The 23185-nt window shown below is 43.1% G+C and overlaps 1 protein-coding gene across 1 annotated transcript in view; it reads right to left on the reverse strand.

Annotated features, from left to right (window-relative positions):
* The window catches only part of HCN4 (hyperpolarization activated cyclic nucleotide gated potassium channel 4), a 134267-nt gene that overhangs the window by 107682 nt on the left and 3400 nt on the right, over positions 1-23185 (reverse strand). The window contains exon 2 of the mRNA XM_027697886.1: positions 19808-19899. Within this exon, the coding sequence (XP_027553687.1) occupies positions 19808-19899 (92 nt within the window). The remainder of the gene's footprint in view (positions 1-19807; positions 19900-23185) is intronic.

A 23185-nucleotide genomic window follows, 5' to 3' on the forward strand; every position in this document is an offset into this window, starting at 1 on the left:
TCTCATCATGGGAGAGAGGACAAAGCAGTGAATCACAGAATGAAGGACAATCTCAAGCAGAAACAACTGATCCTGACTGTACTTCCCACTCCAAACTCTATGCAGGGTCTGTGTAAGATTGTCCCACCTGGCAGTCACATTGTCCTGCAAAACCTTCTGGGAAAGGATGCTGTAAACCTGGCTCTTACAAAAAGTGTTGGCTGGGCCTTGGGGTTATGACTGGCTGTTCACATCCAGCAGTCCTGTCAGGGACATGCTACTGGCCCAAGGGTGACAGGCAGAACTCCTGTGATGTTACAGTCCAGGAAGCTTGTTCTACTGCTCTGTCCTTTAGAGCACAGGCACAGTAAGGTGGGACAAAGGCAGGCAGGTACCAAGCAGAGTTTCTCAGCCACTCTAAAGTCCATTCAAATTCCTCTCTGCTTTGTTCCTTCACAAAAGTAGCTTTTTACACTGAAGTCATTTTCCCACCAGGTTGTATCAGAGATTGTGCTGAAACCCAAGACAGCGATTTTCTCGATGGCGATAACCAGCTAAGGTGCCACTTTACATATTGACTGACCTGTTTAAGAACCAGGCATGTCCTGGGGAGTGTGCTGCATAAATCAGATGTGGCTGCCAGGGGAGCACAGCCTCCCTTCTTACCCATGGTGAAGAACGTGCATTTGCTTGTACACTTCAGTTGCAAACTTCCTTAAGTGGACTGATGCAATCAGGGAACAAATGATCTCCATTATGCTAATGTGGTTCAGACAAAAATCCTGTTAAAAGTCCCGGCTGGGGAGCCAGTTCCTCAAGTTTAGAATGGTGAGGTCGAACCCTCTGATCTGACCTCAGTTTGTGCTACACATTTGGTTTAGATTCTTTTTCGGGTTAACTGAATTAAATACATGGTAGAAATTAAAGCTAGAAAAGAATAGAGAAGGAATGAGGATCTGACATAGCTTTGAAAAAGGAAGATGTGGAGTGGGAATCTGTCCCTAAACTTCATGATTTGCTCATGTTTTAATACAGTATTAAGCAAGCCCTACATCCTGTTACTGATGAACTTTAAAGAGGGCATTTACAATTTGTACAAAAGATTGGGTCTTTTGTCTCCAACTTCCTTAGTGGGAAACTCTTCCAGAACATCCCTGGCTTGATGCTTAGAAAGCACTTTTCCACCTGTTCAGCCTGAGTTTACTTGTGGCTTCCTTATGTGTGTGTATTCTTGTCCCAGAGTGTATCAGCTCGCTCATACATGGAATCACAGAATGCTTTGGGTTGGGAAAGGTCATCTCGTTCCACCCCCCGCCATAGGCAGGGACACCTTCCACTATCCCAGGTTGCTCCAAGGCCTGTCCAACCTGGCCTTGGACACTTCCAGAGATGGGGCAGCCATGGCTTCTCTGGACAGGCTGTGCCAGTGCCACAGGTTGACTGCACCACCAGAGGTTGGTGCTGTTGGCAAACCTGCTGAGGGTGCACTTGATCCCACTGTCCATGTTGCCAACAAAGATGTTGAACAGTCCCAGCCCCAGCCCCTGAAGAACACCCCTTGTCACTGGGACACTGAGCCATTGACCACAACTCTAAATAGGACCATCCACCCAGTTCCTTACCCACAAAGTGCTCCATTTGTCAAATCCATGTCTTTTCAGTTTAGAGACAAGGATGTCATGCAGGACAGTGTCAGAGGCTTTGCACAAGGTAGATGACATCAGTTGCTCTTCTCTTACCCACCTATACTGTAACCCCATCGTAGAAAGCCACCCAATTTGTCAGGCACGATTTGCCCTCAGTGAATGCACGTTGGCTGTCACCAATCACCTCCTTATTTTCCATGAGCCTTAGTGCAGTTTTCAGGAGGATCTGCTCCATCTTGCCAGGTACTGAGGTGACACTGACTGGCCTATAGTATCCCAGGCATTGCTTATTTCCCTTTTTAAAAATACATGTATTACATGACTTAAATTCCCTTTGCTGTCGGCCTTGTCCTCAGCAGATTGTGTGGGATTTAGCCCTGGTGCAATTCTAATAACTGAGTGAAGGGGTCATTACTCTGCTCTGTTTCTGTTTGTTCTATTCTGATGGGCTTCATTATGGTGATTGATAGAATCCCAGCTAAAACCAGCGCCTGCTGTTCAGGCACTGCATGAAACACCTTGACAGGCAGCTGTTGTTTGAGCAGGCTGATGTTCTAGATCAAGGGTCAGGGAGCAAAGAGAGGGCGAGGGTGGGAAGGTGATTCAGTCATGCTCACGTGGTCATTCAGCAGTGAAGGCAGAGTAGGGCCAATGCCTCCTGAGCACCAACCCAGTCCAACATCCCCAGCTGAGTCTCTGCTCTGACACTTTGAGACGTCAACTAATTTTCCATTTCCACAGCTTCACCCTGTCACTGTCTGTGTAACAGATAACACCTCAACCAGCTCCAGTCCGAACGGATCAGTTCACACAGTGCAGTCCAGGATGTGTCTGCACCGGTGAATAAACTCTGCTTCCCCTGCAGGGCTGCAGACACCCAGCCCCGGTGTGTCTGCACACCAGAGACACGTGAATGTGTAAGTGATGCTGCTCAGGTTGCCAGGGCAGCTCCAAGCACACAGATAGGGGCCATTCCCCAGTCAGGAAGTGGCCTGTGTATCTGAGGTGTGAGGGCAAAGGTTGGTGCAGAAAATAGCAACCAGCGTTCCTGACTTCTGTTCTCAGCTCTGACTGTGAGTCATTACCTGAATGCAGTTCTATTTAAACTGCTGTGCCTCCAGGGACTCCTGCCACTACCTCTGCCCACCTGATAAACAAGCCCACCATCCTCCTCACACACAGAACCCAAAAGAAGTTGTGTTGTTCTTAAAATACCTTACAGCTTCCCCCAGTCCTCCATTCTATGTGTGACCATAGGCAAGGCCTGAGGCCTTAGGAGAAACAGAAAATCGGAGGGAAGTTTTAACTAAAATATATCAGCAAAAAGGAAGAGAAAACAAAGGAATTTTGAGGGAGAATCTGCAGCAGCATTGTATTATGAAACAAGGACACAGTAAAATGTCTTCTTTCCCACTGTGGTGAAATTCCAACTATAACACAGTGTTCTGTGATGGGCTCCTTATTATCACAAAGACATTGGCAGATTTTGTGGGGAGTTCAGAAAAAAGCAATACAGGTGATTAGGGAGCTGAAGAGACTGATTTGTGAACAAAGTTTAAATTAACACAATTAAGTATGTATAGCTTGGCTCAGCAGTGACTGGGGGGTCCCAGACAGCCACTTCCTCTAGCTGAAGGGTTTGAATACAAGAAGGGAAATCTAGTGTGTTATGGAGCACTGTAATGAGAAGGAAGGGGAAGGGAATGGAGTAAAGGCAGCCCAAGAGAGTTTCCTGACAGTGACATGTTGCTGCCAGTGACTTGTTGATGCTACATGAACCGTGCAACTGAGAAGAGAGAAATGTTCGAGACTTGTAGAAGCGAAGGTCTTGAGCACAAATGCCTAAACAGCTTTGATATCCAGAGCTGGAGCACAGGAAGGGAATGCCCAGTTGCCCTGGAAAACGCTCTGAAGTTACTGTAGAAGTCACTTCACCTATTGTGAGTCTTTTGAGACCTTAGTTGCAAACAGGCAACGAGGAAAAGGAAGCACTGGCCTCTGTGACCTTGGGCAGTGTCACATAACAAATGTGTTGGCATCAGCGAGGCCTGTTCACGCACGGAGTGACAGCATCCCTTGTGTAACAGGCTCCTGGTGACAGCGATGATCAGTATCTGTATGAAAGGACACCTGAATGAGTCCCACTATTCTTAGTTTCCACGAGCCCGTCCTTGAATGCAGTTGAGAAGCAGAGTCAAAATGGAGGGAGGCAACAGCTATTCAAGTGTAGCCTTCAACCTCACCCCTCAGTTTTCTTCTACCCACGTTTCCAATCTCAGGCAAACTCAAACCAGTCCAACACTTGCTAATTGCCTGATATCCCACAGAGCTCTCACAAAAGCAGGGACTAATCAGAGCATGTGTGTTAAGTTCCTGCAGGCAGTCTTCATAACTTTGCTGGAAAACATAATGTTGCCCTTATTCAGGAAAGAATTTCATTCTATCTGTAAAATAGGGAGCATTACAATCCCCTACTTCCTCACAATATTATGAAGCCTTTGTAAAAACCCTCAGAGCTCTCTGGATGAAAGCACAAAGGGTTCATGCTTGCAGAACTCAGAACAGGTTCCCTGGACATTGCAGCTCTGCAGGGAGTCAGCATTATGCTACAGACAAAGGCTAAAAAATCTCACCTTTCTACAAACTATTTCACTGCTGCTACCTAGTATCTCCCAAAGCAAGGACAATCAACCCAGTTATTCCAAATCCAGCTACTTCTTTACTCATAGTCATAGTGTATCCAGTCTTACTGTAGGAGAGGCCTGTAGACACTCCAAGAGGTACAACAGCCTAGGTGTCAGGGACAACTTTTCCCCAGAATCTCATCAGACAGTCCTTTCCAGCAGGTGCTGATTTGCAAACTGCTGGAAGATCAGCTCAGAATATCTTCGGAAATTTCAAAGTATTGAGTGCTCACCTTGGAGAAAAAGCAACGCAGATAAAATCGGGATATCAGTTACGGCTAAAACGTTGGGATTGTGCTTGAAAGAAATAAAATGCTTTCGAATTACCAAGCTTATCTCTTGGCCTTGTGTTTTCTCTGTGCCTTGAAGATGTCTGTGCTCAAAGCTTTTCCCTTTCTCTGGACAATGGGGGCTGCAAAGGAGCCTTTTCAGTGTGTCAGGTCAATAGTCCAAAGACTGAGAAGGATTTGTGCTATAGATAGTAACAGCATCAAAGAGGCCATTACATCTTCAGCACCAGTAATCCCCATTTTAAAAACTCCATTATCTGACTGGTTCTTCATTTGCTTGTCACGTAATCCTTGTTGTTGTGGTAACTCAGAAACGAATGCTGGGAGCTTAATAGAGACAGTGATGGAATTGCCTGACTCTGGATTTAGTCAGGATGGTTATGGGCAAGACAGAAAGAAATCAGAGACTAATGAAGAGTTCAAAGATGTTAAGTGAGCAACAGGAATACAGTCTGGGAGGGTGCTGCTGCGATTATGAAATATTTATCAGACCTTCTTGGGGATTGACTTTTTTCTGATTTCCATGAATTGTTCAAGATGAGTTCCCTGACTCTATTTTTCAGCAAATCATTCAGTGTAGGTCATAAATAGTGAACAGGTCTGTTCTCTGGATCAGAGATTGCTGGATTTCTACAGAAATCAGTGTCTACTCCTGGGACAGGGAATGGGTTCCTTTATTAACCAGACCACCAATTATTTGTTAATATTTACATCCTCTTCTAGAAAATTAGATGTCTCGGTAAAACAAAGAAATATAGCACCTCTCTGCTCCTGGGCTGCCAATTGTAGTCTAGTTCAAACTGGCTCAAAACTCAATGTATGCCCTCTCCAGGAATGTCTGGGGTATCTTGGAGGATGTGAGCTGTAACTCAGGCAGCAGCCTTCCCTTTGATCAGTGACCTGAAGGGACAAGGAGGGCTCATTTCTCATCAAAACCGAAAAGGAAGTCCAATAGGTTTGTAAGCCAATCATGACTTAGCTGTGGAAGAATCCTTTGCTTTCAAAAAGTCTTCTTACTAGCCCAAAATGAGTCAAAAACAAGAGGCTGAGAATCAGAGGGATTATTCCTGGGGAAAGTCCATCAGGTGTAAGAAAGACCACACTGCCGAGTGCATCCCAGATCCAACCTCTCCAGATAACAACCCTTGGCAGCCCAGCAAAAACCAGGTTTCTGCAGGATTAGGGAGAGATTATCACAAAGCTCTCATACTGTGAATGTACTAAAATAGGGAACACAAAGAAGAACAGTTATGGCATGAAACATTGTCAGACTGTCTTTAACTCTCAGGAATTTGATGTAAAGTATGTTTTAAAACAGCTTTTGTAGAGACAATGCCTCAGGCAGCCCCAAAGCACAGGACCCATGACTGAACAGTACCTCACAACAATGACACCAAATGACAAAACAAGGCTTCTGCCTTAATGAGCAGCTTCTGTAGTGCTTCTCCTGTGTGGGACTGAAAGGGCACAGCACTCAGCTGTAGGATTTGATTGAAATATAGACTTTTGGGGTATAGCCTGATATTTTAGTCTTGATTTGGAGCAAAGTATCTGTGGAGGAGAAGCCAAGATGCCATGTCTAAAAGGACAGCTCAGGAGCAGTCCGTGAAAGAGCTGTAAAATATGAAGACACTGAAAGTGGATAGGAAATCAGTCAGATATTAGGTTGCCTCGAAAATACTTAGGAAGAAAAGATATCTCCACCTCAAGCTGCTGTATGTGTGAGGGGGGGTAGGAACAAGTTGTTTCCTTTAGAAAGGGTTCCCAGTCCTTGGTTAGTGAATCATACGTGGTGGGGATGGATGCAAATTCTCTCCTGCTGCTTAATGAGTGGCAGCTGGCACACATCAAGGACTAAAGAGATGTGATGGCTGAATTCTCACCACTGGAGCCGAGGGAGGGGGAAGGATCATCCTTCACTGCCTTCACTGTCACCGTAACAAAGGTGCGACATCTCTGTCTGTCTGCAGTGCTTTGGACACGAAGCAGCCTCAGCAAGAGTGATTTATTACTATGTGCTCTTCATTTATTCTATGCCGTGAATTTGCAGGAAACAGCAGTTAAAGAAATGGGAAGATAAACCCAGATTTCAAATTGCCCTGGTATGACACTTTAGCAAACAAGAGAATTGCTTCACCATAAATTGCTGGCGATGGCCAGGCTGTGCCTGGCTTCAGTAGATTCATTTCATCGGAATGAAGGGAAGAGCAGCTCTGCATTCCCAATGCCAGGCAGACGGCCTGAGGAGACAGGAGAGTGAGCTCTCATCTTTTAATGACAGATCTCTATTCAAGCTGCAGTGTTGGGGCCCTCAGTGTACCAGGAACTCCAGCCAGGCTCAGGCCTGGGCACCCTGAGCTGCTGTAGCAATACCTGTTTCCATGTTTGATCCTGAGTTATTTGACTTTCCTGGGCTGACCTTGGCCTGTTACAGTCACCAGCCCTGTCCTGCTTGCCCAGCTGAGGTACTGTGGGACTGTGCCCCAGTGGGAGGATGCTGCTCCTGCCTCTGCCATGGTCTCCCTCAGCTGCTGGCTTGCCTTTCCTTGTGGAACAGCCCTGCTCTTCCTGCTCCCTCTTAGTAATTTCACCTACCACCTCTTGGTGAGGGCAAGGTGTGTGTGAATGACAGGGGTGGGATGCTTGTGGGTGGAATTAAAGAAGTTACTCTTCCATGATTACTTTCTCATTCACAGTTCTCTCTTTTGCATACCTTCATCATGTAATTAATTGCCAGCAAGGAAAGGAAATTACAGTCTCAGGGCTAACTAGGATGGGGGATTGATATGGAGTAGGCTGGGTTAGAAAAAAGAGCAACTAGAGAATGACACTGGCACTCAGAGCCTCAAGAACAAACCCAGCTCACACTGCTCACATCAGCAGAGAGCCAGAACCAATGTCTTCACCTGATCAGTGGCCAGAGAGCACTTAATGATTTCAGTTCTGTTCCCAGACTAAAACTGGATGAGTCATGGAAAGTAAACGTTCTCCCTTTTTAGGGCAGCACATGCAAGGATAGGACAAGATTTTCTGCTCGAATCATTTGATAAATATGCAAAAGTCTGGAATTCTTCAGGGCTGTTAAATATTTATCATTATGAAAACCATACATATCCAATGGAAGTGTTGTAATTTGAAAAGAAGGGAGAGGCTTTTGGGCAGGTGAGTAATGTGAAGGATGTCTGTACCTCACTGTGCCTCAGTGTCCCATATAAACCTTTTCACAACGTTGGCACGAACTACTTCCAGTGGGATGTACCCCTGTCTAAAAATATTAAAGGATGAGTAGATGCACTGAAGTATACTTCTATTCCATAGATGGATATGCCTTCATGTTATATTGAATTTAAAGTAATGGAATTATAAAATCTCAGTACAACAGAATGAAGAAAATACTGCTAATGTTGCAGAGCTCTCAGCAAATTGTCCTCATGTCTCACTCAAGCATGGGAATCGCAGTGATGCTCATTTCCCAGCAGTCTGCCTCCTAGGAAACGGAATATGCTGCTTCTTGCCCTTCTTCCACAAGAGGACTTTAATATCCCAAACTTGCAAATAGGGTCATATGCAATTCCATGACTCCCCCAAGGTTACATTATCTCCGTTTCCAGTCCAAACATCAGACAGTTACTGAGCAAAGTAAATTCCAAGTGTAGCTACCACACTGAGAAAGCTCTCCAGGAACGAACTTGCCTCAAAGCCAGAGCAGATGTAACTGTAGGAATTATTTGTCTCACATACTCAAAGGCCATTTGCTTTCCTTGCTTTTAAGTTTACCTAAAGGAAGGTCAGCGTTTGTGCACTGAACTCCAGGGACTCCCAGCTTCTAGAACTGGTCGATGGACAACACAAACTGGATCAAACTTCACACTGTCCAAACTCCCTCACACCCTGCCCTAAAACATGAGGACTTAAAGCAGGACTGTGTGGAGCAGGGCTCACACAGACGGGGTTTTGGCCCTTACGGAACTTCAGTTCTTCAGTGCAGTGAGAACGAAACACCCCTTTGTCCCGCAGTTCCAACGGCACCGTGTGCACCCCTGTCCTCAGCAAAGCTCCTCGCCCTCCCCTTTGCAGCACGAGGGCCCAGAGGCCCCTGCAGCTGTGCTGGATCACTGTGGCACCCGGCAGGACTGTGGTGAGCACTGTGAGGACCACGGTGTGGTGAGCACTGCCCTGCACAGCACTGCGGGAACTGGGACAGGGCCTGACACGGAAAGAGCCTTTAGAGCTCAGTCACCCAACACGCCAATTAAACAGGAGCAAGACACGCATCTCTTTAAAAAGGCTTTTTTTCCTGCCATTGTTGCAGGTTTTTGAAAGGTAGATGGATGGATCAGACCAGTGAATAAGTGGGACAGTGGGAATGCTGCTAAAATAGCATCCCCTACCACTAATAGATCCCCTGCTCTGTTCCTGAAGGGGAAAATGTCCGTTTCCTTTGCCCTTGTTGTTGTTGTTGTTGTTGTTGCTGCTACTACATATAGGTCTGAAAATAGATTTTTACAGTAAACAGCTCTGGGGGAAAAGGTATAATTGATCATGATGTCTTGGACAAAGCACGCTGTTGATAACCACACTGGGATAAAAAGGTATTTTCTACACCACATAGCTTCACTTTTTTCTCCCCACTGAAGTGAAGCTTTTGGGGTTCTTCTGAGTGTGTTTGAGGTCTGTATTAAAGTATGTGAATTAATGCTGTCCAGCTTTGACAATATTTTGTACACCCCATTGGCCTGAGTAGGATATACATTTCCTTCTGTATTCCTTTACTAGCAAGTATTTGTTTCTGTAACTTGGTCTTTTAGCTCAAGCTGAATTTAGTAGTGTTGGTCTAGTGTTCTATCTCATCAAAACCAAGCTGGGGCTCTGGAAGCAGCACTCTCAAAGGAGTCCAAAGTGTGATGTTCATTAAACAGCAAATGTGAATGACACGAAACCTTCCCTTCCAGTTCAGTGCACAAATCTAGAATACCAAGAATTTGCTTATTTTTTGAATCTGTGATAAGGATTTAATCTTTCTGCAGCTGTCATAACAAATTACTCCTTCAGCTACAGAAAGAAACCTTCTGAAGTAAAACCAGGGGTTTCACAACACAGCAGCAATCTCCCTGCTCCTTCCCCAAATCCATGGAGATGTAACTTGTGGCATGAGACAAGTGATGCTGAGTCACATGGCCCAGACATATGCTGGGAGTCAGTACAAATGAGCAGGTTTGTTCCTTGACTGCCAGAGGCATCTCATAATCTTTAGCTGCCCTACCTCACTGCTCCAAGAGCAAGCAGGTTAATGTTACTAAGGAATTAGCTTAGCTTTCCCCTGGCCATCTCATTCTCTTTTCTCCTTCCATCACACTCCTCCTCCCCCCCATCCCCGTGTACAAGGATGCCCTCACAGCCCCACTCAGGTGGGCTCTGACACACCCCTGACCCTACAGCTTCAGTAGCACTTCAGACAGAATTTCTCCTTTAGCATAATCACTCCAAGTGTTTGAAATCAGCCTTCAAAACCAACAGATCTCTTTTAAGTAATGACTGCCTGACAATTCAATGTTTTTCTACATCTACAAAGGTTATCTTTCAACAGCATCCCCCAAAGTAAACAACAGTGTGAATCGGTGATGTTTACCTTCTGCTCTTAATTTGGAAGATGCTGCATTCAAGAAGTACCAAATATTTTGAGAATCAAAAGAAAATAAATTGAGATCTGTGTTGTTGAAGGAAGTCTATTTAAAGTGTCACAGCCGACAAGCTCAGTCAGAGATGCAAACTTAAAATATATCAGATTTCTACAAGTGCGCTGTTCACTTAACGTGGGAGAAATGATCCAACTGTCCTCTCCAGATGGCAAAGGCAAATTGAATTCCTTATGCCCCCACAGAAGGTGGAACAATGATTTTTTTAAAGATCTGATTTAATAGAAGAGACTCCAGAGTATCTCCACTGCTGACGTGGGGATGAATTCCTGCCTGTTTACTCAGGGAGCCTGGAGCAGAGCTGAAGCCCAGATATCCAGTCCCAAAGCTGACCATGCTTTGGAAAAGAAGCTGTGCACAAAGAGGTCTCAAAGGGTCATTGCTAAGAGCAGCAAAAAAATCCTGTCCTATTCCAAATTCCACAATGACATTAAAACAGCAAAAGCACTGATTAATTAAGCTGTAAAGTTTCCACCTCCAGACCTCAGGAGCAGAAGGAATAATATAACCAATTAATATACAAAAGCAGAAATAAATAGAACAGGCAGCTGCCTGGAATCCCATTAAATTCTAAAATAAGCACAATGCTGAAAATAACATTTAATTTTATGAATTTTTAAAATACTTAAGGATTAGCCCCCATGCTTTTAAAGGTCTGCTTATAGCCCCAATTATACTGGGTTTGTGTGACCAATACATATGTTTGCTCATTTATTTATTCTTTGTACCAAAGACTGAAATTTTGGCATTTAGAGTAAGATCTGTCCAAGTAAAAGGACAATTCTAGGATTTCACACTAACAACAACATAACTAATAACATAATTTAGTTGATTTATATATTTACATGTTTAATTAGTTGCTACTGACGAATTGATGACTTATAAGTTATATCTAGAATATCTAAATTATGTATATGAAATATTAGAAAGTACTTGAAGTTGAAAACCCCACAGCCTAATTCCTGACTAATGAAGGACAGAAAACTTTCTGAACTGGTTCCTTTCCCGTGGCTCTATGCACTGAGTTTTTGAACTTCTATTAACAGTGAGATTCCTAATATCTTCTGTCTGCTAACCATGAGACTCCTAATATCATCCAGTTTTTTAATGGATAATCTCCTGAGGGGCTTGAGGCTCCTAAAAAGATGTGGCAGAGACTCAGGGAGTTGATCAATAAATTCCCAAACCTACCATTTACCTGAAACATCTTATGGAGAGAAAATGTACAAAATCTCTTGATTGTTCACAGAGTCCTCTTTATACTCTAGTTAGAAAGTGTTCAATATATGCATGAGATGGCAGAAATAATCCATTTTTTTCCTTACTTGAGACTTTGTACTCTATCAAGCACCCTTTTGTATTAGGACCATGATATGCAGTTTCCAAGGGAATGATATGGAGATTCCAAGGGAATCTACATAAGCAGCCAGCAAAGAGGGCCCCTGCAGTCACACAATCCCGCTGAAATAATTTGTGCTGATGTCTCTCTTGTTCTCTTGTGGCACCAGAACATCATCACATGGCATTCCCAGCTATCCATACCTTCCCCAAGTCCACCAAAATGTCCCTGCCAGGAACAGGCATGGAAAGAGGAGCCTTTGTGAGTCATGGGCAGAACTTTCCAACAGTTGCTAAAGGAGCATTTTAGAACTTCACAAAGAGGTTACAGTTACCTCTGTGACTTTTAATAGCTGCAAGTCTTTCCACTGCCATCAGGGAGCTTAATGCAGCAACAGCAAGATGACTGCTGTCTAGGGGAGCTTCCCTTAGTCAGAGGAGAACACTTAAATCTTAGGGAATTCAATGGAATGCTACACATCTACGCTACATCCATTACCTCACACCAAAATACCTTCCAGCAGAGTTTAGAGCACCGTGAGTAATATCTGTCACTTGTTCTTACGTCCTCTCAGTAGGGGGAAAAGTATGTGCAGGTCAGCTGTACCCACCTACACATGCACAGATTTGGTGTCACATGTCAAGATGATGTGCACCTTCCCTTTGAGGCAAAAAGAGACCAGATTTGCCAAAGTCCTTGTTTTTTTCTAGAGGATAATAGCGATGAATGCATGTGTGATTTGTCTGACCAAAGCAGGATGTCTGCAGTGTAGATCTAAGTCATTTACTCATCTCTCTCCACATCAATGGAGGCCCAACTACTCCCTGTAAATGTGTGTCTGTGTCTGTAAAGGGCTGCACAGCCTGGGCTCCTCCCCAGTGAGCCATGTTGAGACCGGCCTGGACGTGAACGTCTGACGTGCAAAAGTTAAACTGGGGGAAATGAATCCTGCCCTTCCTGCCAGGAAAGGCTCTGCCAGTGTCTCAGGTCACTAACTGAAGCTCTCAGGTGTAGGGCTGTGTCCTGCAAGAGCAGAGGCTGCGAGCACTGAGGGGGACACCTCTGTGCCTGGTCACCTCCCCTGATGGCCGCCCCGCTCAGCCTGAACTGCTGCCACTGCACCTTCCCTTAGGGACTGACCTCATTCCACATCCTACTCAGGTTGTGTCTGGACAAGGATGAACGGAGCCAGAGCTGCTTAAAATGTGGGATGTGATTATATACTGCCTTGAGTGGGAACCAGAGTCTCTGGACACCCGGGAGCATGAGCCAAAATCCCACAGTTTGAGAGATTAATGGATGATTGTCACTGAGAACACTGAGACAGAGACTGAGGAGACATGGGGATGCTGCAGACCTAATATATTTCTTCAATAAAATGAGTCTTGTCCATATTGTTTTTCCTATAAAATGCACAAGTTTGCACATGCTTTTCTGTACCTTTTAATTGTGTACACCCTGAGCTGGTTTTATGCAACCTTGGAGTGGGTTTTCAGAATACAATGGGAGTGTGTTTGACATCTCCGTAATGGTTTTTTTTCTGGGAATGGATTTGCCCACTCACAAGGAAATCTTATTCAATAACCTCCTTGTGTCAACACAGTCAGAATTAATCACGTCCTCCATTACACAGAGGAGAATTTTCCATATCCCACAGGAATATGCTGCAGCCGTGGTAGAAATCCTCTCCTTGAGTTACTGATTGTTTTGACAAGTAGGGTCAAAGTGTGTCCCACAATTACCCTGGACTTCCAACAGCTACAGTGCTTGGTGAGTTGAGGTATAGGAGCAGCCTCTGATTGACTGGAACCATTTGTTATTTGATCTGGAAGCAGACATTCTAGATGGAATGAAGCAAAAGATAGCTGGTAGAAATTCCTGATTTTCCTATGATCACAAAAAGCATCTAGAGCTGGCTTCCTCTCTAATTAATAGGGATCTAATAAAATAGTTTCAGATTACTTAGAAAGCAGCTTTAATCTAGGCAAAGACTTCCCTCTGCTCTGCCCAGCAACCAATATCAACAGGCAGATTTTATCATCTTCTCTTTTGCCCTCCTATCAATAATGCCAGAGAAATTATTACCCTGCAATTTCCCTCCACGTCACACAATCAGTTCTGTACTTCAGCAGAAAAGAAGTGCCTCACGCTACTTATTTTCTAGATACCACTGCACACCTGGAGCAGGCACAGTAGTTCCACAAAAAGAGACCAAACAGAACAGGATTCTATCGACTCCCTCACCTGGGTCCTGCTGCAGACAGATATTACAGAAGAAAACTCCTCCAGTCAGTTCCAATTGCTGGATAATACACTGGTCTGCAAGTTTTCCAAAGAGAAAACTAAGTGGAAATCATTTTAAACTCAATGAATGCATGTTCTTAGAGGCAGGATATGGATTACTGAGATTTTGACAGTATTTGGGAGCAAGGAAAGGCTGTTGCAAATTGACTGAGTGGAATCAAAGTACTCCCTTGTTCACAATTTAATAAAAACTAGCACCTAAACTGCATCCATTTGTACAAGTGATGCAGAAGCCCAACAAATGTAGGTGTTACTGCTTTCCTGGGAATGCACAGGTTTTCCATCTGGCAAAGCTTCAGCATGTGGCTTCTTGCAGAGCTAGAATTTGAGGCAGAAATTTGATTTCCCTATTCTCAAAACACAACAAGAACAAACAGGAAATCAGATTTCCAAGGAAATCTGTGTGGTAGACTTGTTGTCAAAGTTGATCCAGGAAAAAGGGATCAAAATGCTCTGGATTCAGTATTTAACACTGATAAGAAAGCAAACAGAAATGTCCACCTGCACACAGAAAAATATACACAGAAAGTAATTCAAATTAACTTCCTGAGGATCCACAGATAGGCAAAGTCTTTGTCAATTCCTTGTGTGAACAAAACAAAGATTGGCAAAGTGATAAATAAACATTTATCTGTCAGCACAATACAGAGTGTGATTTAATACAGCACTATTCAAGGTCAAACGTGTAGAAAGAAAATATGGAAACATCTAAAGATTAGAGGATTGTACCCTGACAAAGCAGTGGCCCTACAAAGACTGTCTGCTTGAGCTCTCAGGGCTCTTGTGACCATGAGTAGTGAGGAACAATGTGAAGATATGGGAAAAAAAAGTCTTAATCAAGAAAGACATAACAATGTAAAATGTTTGTCAGATCTGCATCCCTGCTGTGTACAGCTCAGGCTTTAGGTACCTCTCTAACCAGTGCTTCAGGCCACCCTCACTGGGGTCTGCTCACGGCCCAGCTGCCTGACGGGCTGAACTCTGCCCACACAGACCAAATGTGCTCTTCATCCTTTTGCTCTCTTTGAATGAGCAACTTGTTAGGACTGCTCAGCTCTGGCTGCTAAAAGCCAGTCTTGGACTAGTTAAACTTTTGTGCTTGTTTTCCCACTTGGAAAAAGCAAATTGGCTCTCACTGGGGCCCCTGTTCCCAGCGTTGCTCACAATCAGCGGCTTGCGTGGCTCCAGACATATTCCTGCCTGGTGTGCCATGCATTTGGCTAACAATATGTCAATTCAAATTACAACTGCTCCGAGGAAAGAGCCTAAAAATAGAGGCCTTCCAGGTGGCTCAGCAGACGGATCCATTTGCCATACGTGGTAGAACAAGTGAGCCTTATCAGACTACGCTTGGAGAGTAAAAATACCCCATTATGTTACACCGGGAGTCAGTGCTGGGCTGAGACAAGGGAAGGACTCAGCAAGTACCTCACTGTGCCTTAGGGGACCGGCTGCCAGCAAACACTGAAGCCCTTCTCACTCCTCACACCTCCTCCAGCAACCGCTGGGAAGTTCAGCATTTGTGTACTTGAGAGAGGGGTGTGTTGCTCGCCCTGACCTGTAGCTGCCCGTCAGTTCACTGCTGTGAGGCCTGTGATGTTCTCCACCATCTGTTTCCTTTTAAAGCGTGCCAGGTAAGCGTGTCAATAGCAAAGACATCATACACACACCTAGATACTCTTCACGACATGCAGAAAGATTCCACCACCTTTCTCCATCATCCAGCAGGAAGAACCATTCCTATCCAAACCTAATTCAAAGTGACTTTGAGACACTGCAGTTTTGTCCTTGAGTTTCCTGTTAGACTCATGTCTTTCTTCTTCAACCCCAGGACCTGCCACTCTCGTGAAACCCTGTAGGAAGTTTTCACTGGCCATAGCAATGCCTGACAGCTCCATCTATCCTGCTTTTTAGGTCATCAGCCGGGGCTTCCCTAGACTCAGGACATTATTCAAAAACTTCAACATCATCTTCAAGTGAGGCTGCATGTTCCCAACAGAGCCCTTAATCCTCAAGAACCTGTATCCTGTTCCTCAGTGCAGTGCACAGGTGTGTCACACATTCCTGTACTGCTTTCCTCACTGTATCTGTCATCCAGTTGTACACTTAACAATGTCCCCCACATGAAGTTTGCTCTTTTCCCTCCTTTTTCCTTGAACTCTGAATTCTGTGGTGTTTGAATAAAAGCACTGACCAACATCAGTTTCTCAGTACAGCAAGAAGATTCCAACTAAATTGCTCATCTGATAGCATCCACAAAATATCTCAATACAATTGTAAAAATAAATTGTGTCCTGTCACTGTGCAAAAGGAAGAAGAAAAATGAATATTGAACAGCCACGGATCCAACCAGACATAGCTCCTGTCTGTCTCTGAGCCAAATTTATAATTACTTTTTCTATTTTATCAAATTTCAAGCAATGCACTTCAATGGAGAAAGTTAGCAAGAACAATTCTGAAGTTAACATGAGTGTAATGGAATTTGTAAACTCTCATATAAGAAAAGTCATCAGCTGGAACCTGAACTCCCTGACTTGTTCCCTTTAATCAGCAATGACTTGCCAGTGTCTTCTGGATCTTCACGCTATTTCAGAGAGTGCTTTGAGGTGCTTAGACAGAGCAGTATTTTGTCTTCTATCTATTTAACTCCTTTTTGGGCATTTCTTTCTTGAATGTTCTTCTACACCCTTGCAATAATATATCCATACACTTCAATAATATTAAGTATCATGATCCCTCTGGTACACGACCCAGATTAAATTTTAAAGCTGTAATATATGCTGAGGTCCTCAGTTCTTAGTGTCACATCATTAACAGATACTCCCACCTTTTTTTTTTTTTTTTAAATTGTATTTGTAGCTCTTAAACTCACAAACTGGAGTTTGGAAAATCTTATGCACACACTATGAGTGTCTAAGCTTCTGTCATCCTAGAACAAAAGAGGGCAGGAACTGGCTCATGAACTAACGCTGATGCTACAAGTTGTCCATTGGTGCCTATACAATGCAAGACAATCTCAATGGAGCAAGGCAGCTGCTTCCTGGTGCTAATTCCATAGGAACTTTGGCAAGGCTGAGCCTTTTCATCTCATTCCTACTTCATAACTGCACAGATATCCTGTAGTGCTCATGGAACAAGCAAACATGTGATCCTGCTCAGGCATTACCAATTGCACACTCACTTATCCATTCGTCATTGGTTTTTTTTTTCCAGGGAAAATATTATTGAGTTACATATTTATGAGCATGTGATACAACTTCTCAAAACCGATCAAAGATATTGTGTCGTGAAGGGATTGTTTTATATGTTGCTTTAATGGGAGAAAATTCACAATTTCTGTTGCTTGCTTTTTCCCCAAGCAGTGTCTCTGACCCTCTGACTCTGAAGGTTATGTTCACGAATTTACAACCATTTTAAGGCAAGACAAAAATCTGAGTTTAAAGGGTGTGACAGAGTGACTCTAATGGTTGTCTCCTGACATATTTCATGTAGCTGAGGATTCACCCAGTTTTGTCTGCTTGCATTCTGACAACAGGGAATAATTTGGAAATCCTTCTTTATGGAAATATCAACTAAGTTCAGAACTAAGTATCTGAAAATTGAGTGGCACTTCAAGGTATATATTAAATACTGATGAGTGGTGCTTGAGCGTTAAGTGATTTGGCAAACCTAGAAAAGGTCACTTAGCAATTAAGTAACCGACAGAAGTTGTTTCAGGACATGTGTTCTCTCTTCTTGAAGGCTTATTATGAAAGCAGGTAAGAGACAGAGGATAAAGGTATTGCACGCTGGTGGAATGAATAATATGTGTGCCTGTGTGCAAAATTCACAAAATTACAGTTCCCCAGCTGCTGTATATGATATGCTGAGAGTTTCTTTCAGTTTGAGTTGCCTGAATATTTTAAAAGAATGAATAAAGGGATTTTATTCATCCCTTTGAAAAGCATTTTTTTCAAAACTGTAGTATTTATAAAGATGGTGCCTGGATTTTGTGCCTGATTTGATTTCCTGCATCTTATACATGGCTAATACAACATATAGTTCTATATGGTTCTTATTACTCAAAGAAGCAACTAGAAAAATGTGATTTTGACCTAAGAAAGAAGGTGCTTACTTTCACTGTGGAAAAGCTGCTGATTATTGTCAAGGGAAGGAATCATGAGAAGAGTAAAAGTGGATCTCTGGGAAAAAGTATAAGAACAGGAAAACCCTATAAAAACACTGCCCTGTTAAACTCTCAAAGCTTCCAGCAACCTACAATTCAAGGGCTCTCTGGTTCCAAGGCTTATTATTTCTACACATAGTGACCTGTCACAGATTCTTTTTCACTAATTACTTTTCAGATCCATGTAAACTTTTGGCATCCATAACAACAACTTATGGCAAAGAGACCCATGGATGATGAATTTTGTGCTTCTGTACAGTCAAGTGTGTGTTCGGTATTTTTATACATTTTTCTTAAAAATAATAAAACCTTTTAAAATATGAAATAATGTATTTTGCTTTGCTTTACAAGAAACTCCCAGATTAATGCATCCTTTGCTTTTTAAAACCATAAGAAACCACAGTCTTGCATAACTGACACATGCTGGAGAAGAACAGGTACAGATTGCATCAGCTTGCTCTGCTGCTTTGAATGGAAATGAAAAGCCCAGAAAAAGTCATTTCTTCTCAATATGAAGAGTGCTTTGCTTTACTTACAAGCATATGAGTCTGCACTTGCACAGGAAAGCAAAGTTAAGTATTCTCTGCTGTTCACTGTCCAATAATACCTTTAAAACTGCCAGATAATCTCAAAGTGCTTCTGTTACTATCTAAAGTCCTGAGTCTCTGTGGTATAATGGCTTTTGTTCCACCAGTGAGACCTCTACAACAAAAAGACAGCACTCAGCATGATAAAGGCACGGTCATCTCGCTCAGTACCTTCCATGTGGCATTAAACTCTCCTGGAGACACACTGGAATTCCATGGCCAGAAGCACAAATCCTAAAAACAACTTGCAGGCAGTTTCCCAGATAAACAGGCAAAGCTCACCAGCAGGCCAGCAAACTTCTTCCTGGTTTGAAGGTAATTCACTGGAGTAGCCTGTATGACACCTTCTGACAGAAGTGCCTGACCACACAGGGAGCATGAACCAAACCCCTGGTGAAGGGTATGTGCAGATCACTGCAAAATCAGTTTTTTGGGGAGGAAGAAATGCCCTAATGGTGGAAAGTTCAGGTGACTTGTAGATTCTCTGCAGCAGTGGCTTTCAATCACAGTCACACTACACAGAACACGAAACGTACTCCAAGGCACTGGAAATGTTAGCACAATAACTATAAAACCATTCCCTTCCCGTCCTTTACCCTTGAGTTAAAATATTCTCTGTCAGCCTCTTAAAGCACAGACACAAACAATTATTTGACATTAGCACTGCTGGAATCAAGACATTTTTACATCTACCTTTATAATGAATGTGGAGCCATGAAAATGCTTTTTGGAAAGGGGCTGTGTTTGAAAATATTGCTTTGCAGCATGTGAGGAGAAAAAGCAGCCTGAGAATGATCTCCAACCTTCCACTGTGACCCCAAGCCCCATTTCTGTTCAGGTAACAGAAATGTCTCTTAAAAATTACATTTTTCTTGATTAATGTGAGAGCTTATGTCAAATGGCATCTGAGCTTCCCGCTGACATCAGGCTGTTGTTAAACGTTAGCAAATACCCTGAGATAGGAAAACAAAATATCTTCCATCACAAATGGCATTCCATCTATCACCCTTGATATTTTGCTGAGAATAACAACTAAGATTGTATTTATTTGCATCCCTGTCTATTCAGGTCTTGTGTAACAACAGCAGAGAAGACTGAGTGAGGCTCTCACTCTTACCTTCTGTCAAACAGGATCAAGAAGAAATCAGCTGAAGCTGGCAAAACTGTTGTGCTGTGAACTTGCTGGATGATCAGAATCATGCACAGGTTCTGCAAAGAATGACAATAGATATCTCAGTTTTCAGGCAGAAAATAAATTAGACTGAACTGAGCAGCTGCCTACTGTATTAAAATTAACAAAAAAAATAACTTGGAGTACAGAGAAGATATTCCATATTTATGAAATGGTGATACTATGCTTGGTTCTATAAAAACATGGGGAAAAAAACCAGCTCATGTCCAAGAGGTACTAAAACAGGCTCAGAGATGAAAATGGGTTATTATAAAACTGTATCCTGAAGAAATGTCCAAAGCTCAATCATGCTTGCCCATTTAGCAAGCATCCCCAGTGAAATCAGGGACAATTGAAGAAGAGCTATGTTTGGCCACCTGTATCATCAGAGGTTGATATTTGCACTTATCACAACTTCACAGATTAATTTCTTATGATATACAGGAAGATACCACTCCAGAACAGGGAGACAGCCTATGCCCGGTACTGACTGAGGAAAGATAATCTCGTGGAATGTCAGATGTCTTTGAGTCAGTCAGACACTGAGGGGCTGCAGCACTGGTCAGTGCACTGTCCCCAGTGAGATCCCATCAGTGCAGGCTGGAGGGAACCTGACCCAGAGTGCTGACAGGGAAAATGATGAATCTCACTCATTTTCATTAGCAAGAAGAGAACAGTGTACGTTACAGTACAGATGCAATCCAATATCAAAAGCAGAAGCCTTTGAGTGATGGAGAAAAGTCAGGTCTTCAATTTGTGTTTTAGGCTATTAGAGCAAACAAAGATTCTTTGTGTAACACTGCATGCTTTGGATCAATATTCTTCTACACATTCTGTCATCTTTGGTGAGGTGGGAACCTCTCCAGTATCTAACATTACATGATCTGGGGAAACTATTTGTAGTTTCCCCAAATCATGTAATAGTTTCCCATTCTGTAGCCCATTCCCTGGCTCAGAGGTTCCTGGCAGAGAATTTAACTCCCACAGAAGTTACTGGTATCCTGCTGCAGGAGATTAAAGACCCCCCATTTTACATGTGGTAAATACGAGTAACTACATTAACCTTAAGCTGAAGGAGAACATTTTGTTATATAAGCACATCCCTGCTCCTGTAATGCTATTCATATTAATACAAAACACAGGGGAGATTAAGCAAGTAAATTAAATTTATTAGCATTCTGCTGCTTGCTTCCTAAAGAGTGTGGGATTCAGGGGACCAAAGGCTCCTTCTCGTGTGGCACAGATTCCAGGCTGGATGGCAGAGGGACAGCCACACGTGCCAAGGGGGGTGCCTGTGTCCCACATGGTACTTTTTATTGGGAAGCACAGTAACTGCTTGGGTTCATGTCAAAACCTCATGTCACTAACGGTAGGAAAGAGTATTCTCTGATTTAAATGGCTGTCTATTTGGAACAGGAACTGAAATATAATATTCTGTTTTATTCTATTCAGGCACAGAGAAAGAGGCACAGATATATTACACTAGCTAGACATATTTAGTCCTCTATTCACCTGCTCCACTAAATCCTTGGTTGAGCACATGATAATCCAGTAGACTAGAAAGAGAATTCAGAATTAAGGTGGTGGGGAGGGAATATCCTTCTCTGAAAATGCACAAAAGTTCAAGACATTTTCTTCATCTCTATGCACACAAAACTCTCACTGACATCAGCTCTGGGACTGAAGCTTAAAGAAAGAATCAAAGATGTATTTCCTCCTACAAGCTCACTGCAAGAACTGCTAAAATCAGTTAAATGCAACTTGAAGGAAAAAAAAATCTATATTTTTCTTTACAAAAGAAACAAACTTGGGCAGAAACAAACTTTGATGAGTTGTCAGTCAGTATTCCTGTTATTGCTGTGTCTATAGCAGTACATACAGATTTACATTAGGAAACATCCAGAGCTAATCAGTGCAAGAGTTAAAAACTTAGATAATTCCAGCTTCTGTCAATACCCAAGACTGTCAGGAATTCAGTTTACAATAATTACTCCAAGTCCAGATTCTTCACTTCCTGCTAGGGTCACTCTTTAACCAGTGGTTAAATGAAAAACAAGAGTTGATTGGTATAGGAAATCTTGGCAATGGCTTGGACTATTTCTCCTTCTACAATCCTCATCAAATAAGGGGCACACAACAAATTGCTTATCTCCGATCTGCAATTCTCCCCTCCACCCAGTTGGAAATTTGAATTAATTAATAAACGCCCTTATGTTTTCAAGGTCATGGAAAATGAAGAGCACTCAGCAAAATGGATGCACTGACAGTGAAGGGTGTTTGTGGGTGGGTTTTTTATGTAAATGGAAAAATCTGTGAGGCAGCAGCTCCTTCATCTGTACCGTGAGTGCTAAAGTTAGACAACTTAAAAGGAAATAAAGGGAGTGCAAATAAATTATGCTTTGAAAAAATGTGACCTTCCCTAGAAAAAGTCTGAGGCTTTATGGAGCAGAGTCTCCAATCACACAGTGAGGCCAATGACACCATGAAGTCAGGGGGCTTCACTCTGGCTTTGGTCTGTCCCTGCTGACTGTGGACAACTCTGCTTTGTGGCTCCTTTTTTTCTCACATAACTAAGTGTACACATAACACACTCTACTTTATGAGCTTTCACAGCTGCCCTGTAAAGCTCCAGCACCCTCACAAATAATATAATTTAGGGAGTAAGATCACAGAATCACAGGATGGTTTGGGTTGGAAGGGACTTTAAAGATCATCCAGTGAAGGCGTCATTCAGGTATTCCTAACTTGACAAGTTAGGAATGTCACCACTAGATAAAGAAAAACAATACATGAACTAACAGGATCAGTTCCTGGAGACACACTAGAACTTATTAACTTCTGGGGAAAAAAAGGATAATCGAAGATACTGAGCCAGAAGGGCCCTTTAATTCTTGTGGGGCTCGAAGGGCAGATTCTCAATCCAATCTTAATCTCAACGTGGCCAGTGAAGAGAGAGACTGTGAAGTATAACTGCAAATTACAGCTGAGGTCCTCAGGAAAGACACTGGACCTGCTGGAGTGAGTCCAGAGGAGGCCATGGAGCTGCTCCAAGGGCTGGAGTCCCTCTGTTCTGGTGACAGGCTGGGAGAGCTGGGGGTGTTCAGCTGGAGAAGAGAAGGCTCAGGGAGATCTCACTGAGCCTTCCAGTACCTTAAGGGAGCTTATGAAAAGTAGGGAGGGGGACTTTTTGAATGGGCAGACAGTGACAGGACAAGGGACAATGGTTTTAAAATGCCAGAGGGCAGGGTTAGATTGGATATTGGGAAGAAATTCTTCCCTGTGAGGGTGGTGAGGCCCTGGCACAGGTTGCCCAGAGAAGCTGTG

Source organism: Neopelma chrysocephalum, unplaced genomic scaffold, assembly GCF_003984885.1.
Source record: "Neopelma chrysocephalum unplaced genomic scaffold, ASM398488v2 Primary Assembly neopelma1_124, whole genome shotgun sequence".
Classification (NCBI taxonomy): Eukaryota; Metazoa; Chordata; class Aves; order Passeriformes; family Pipridae; genus Neopelma; species Neopelma chrysocephalum.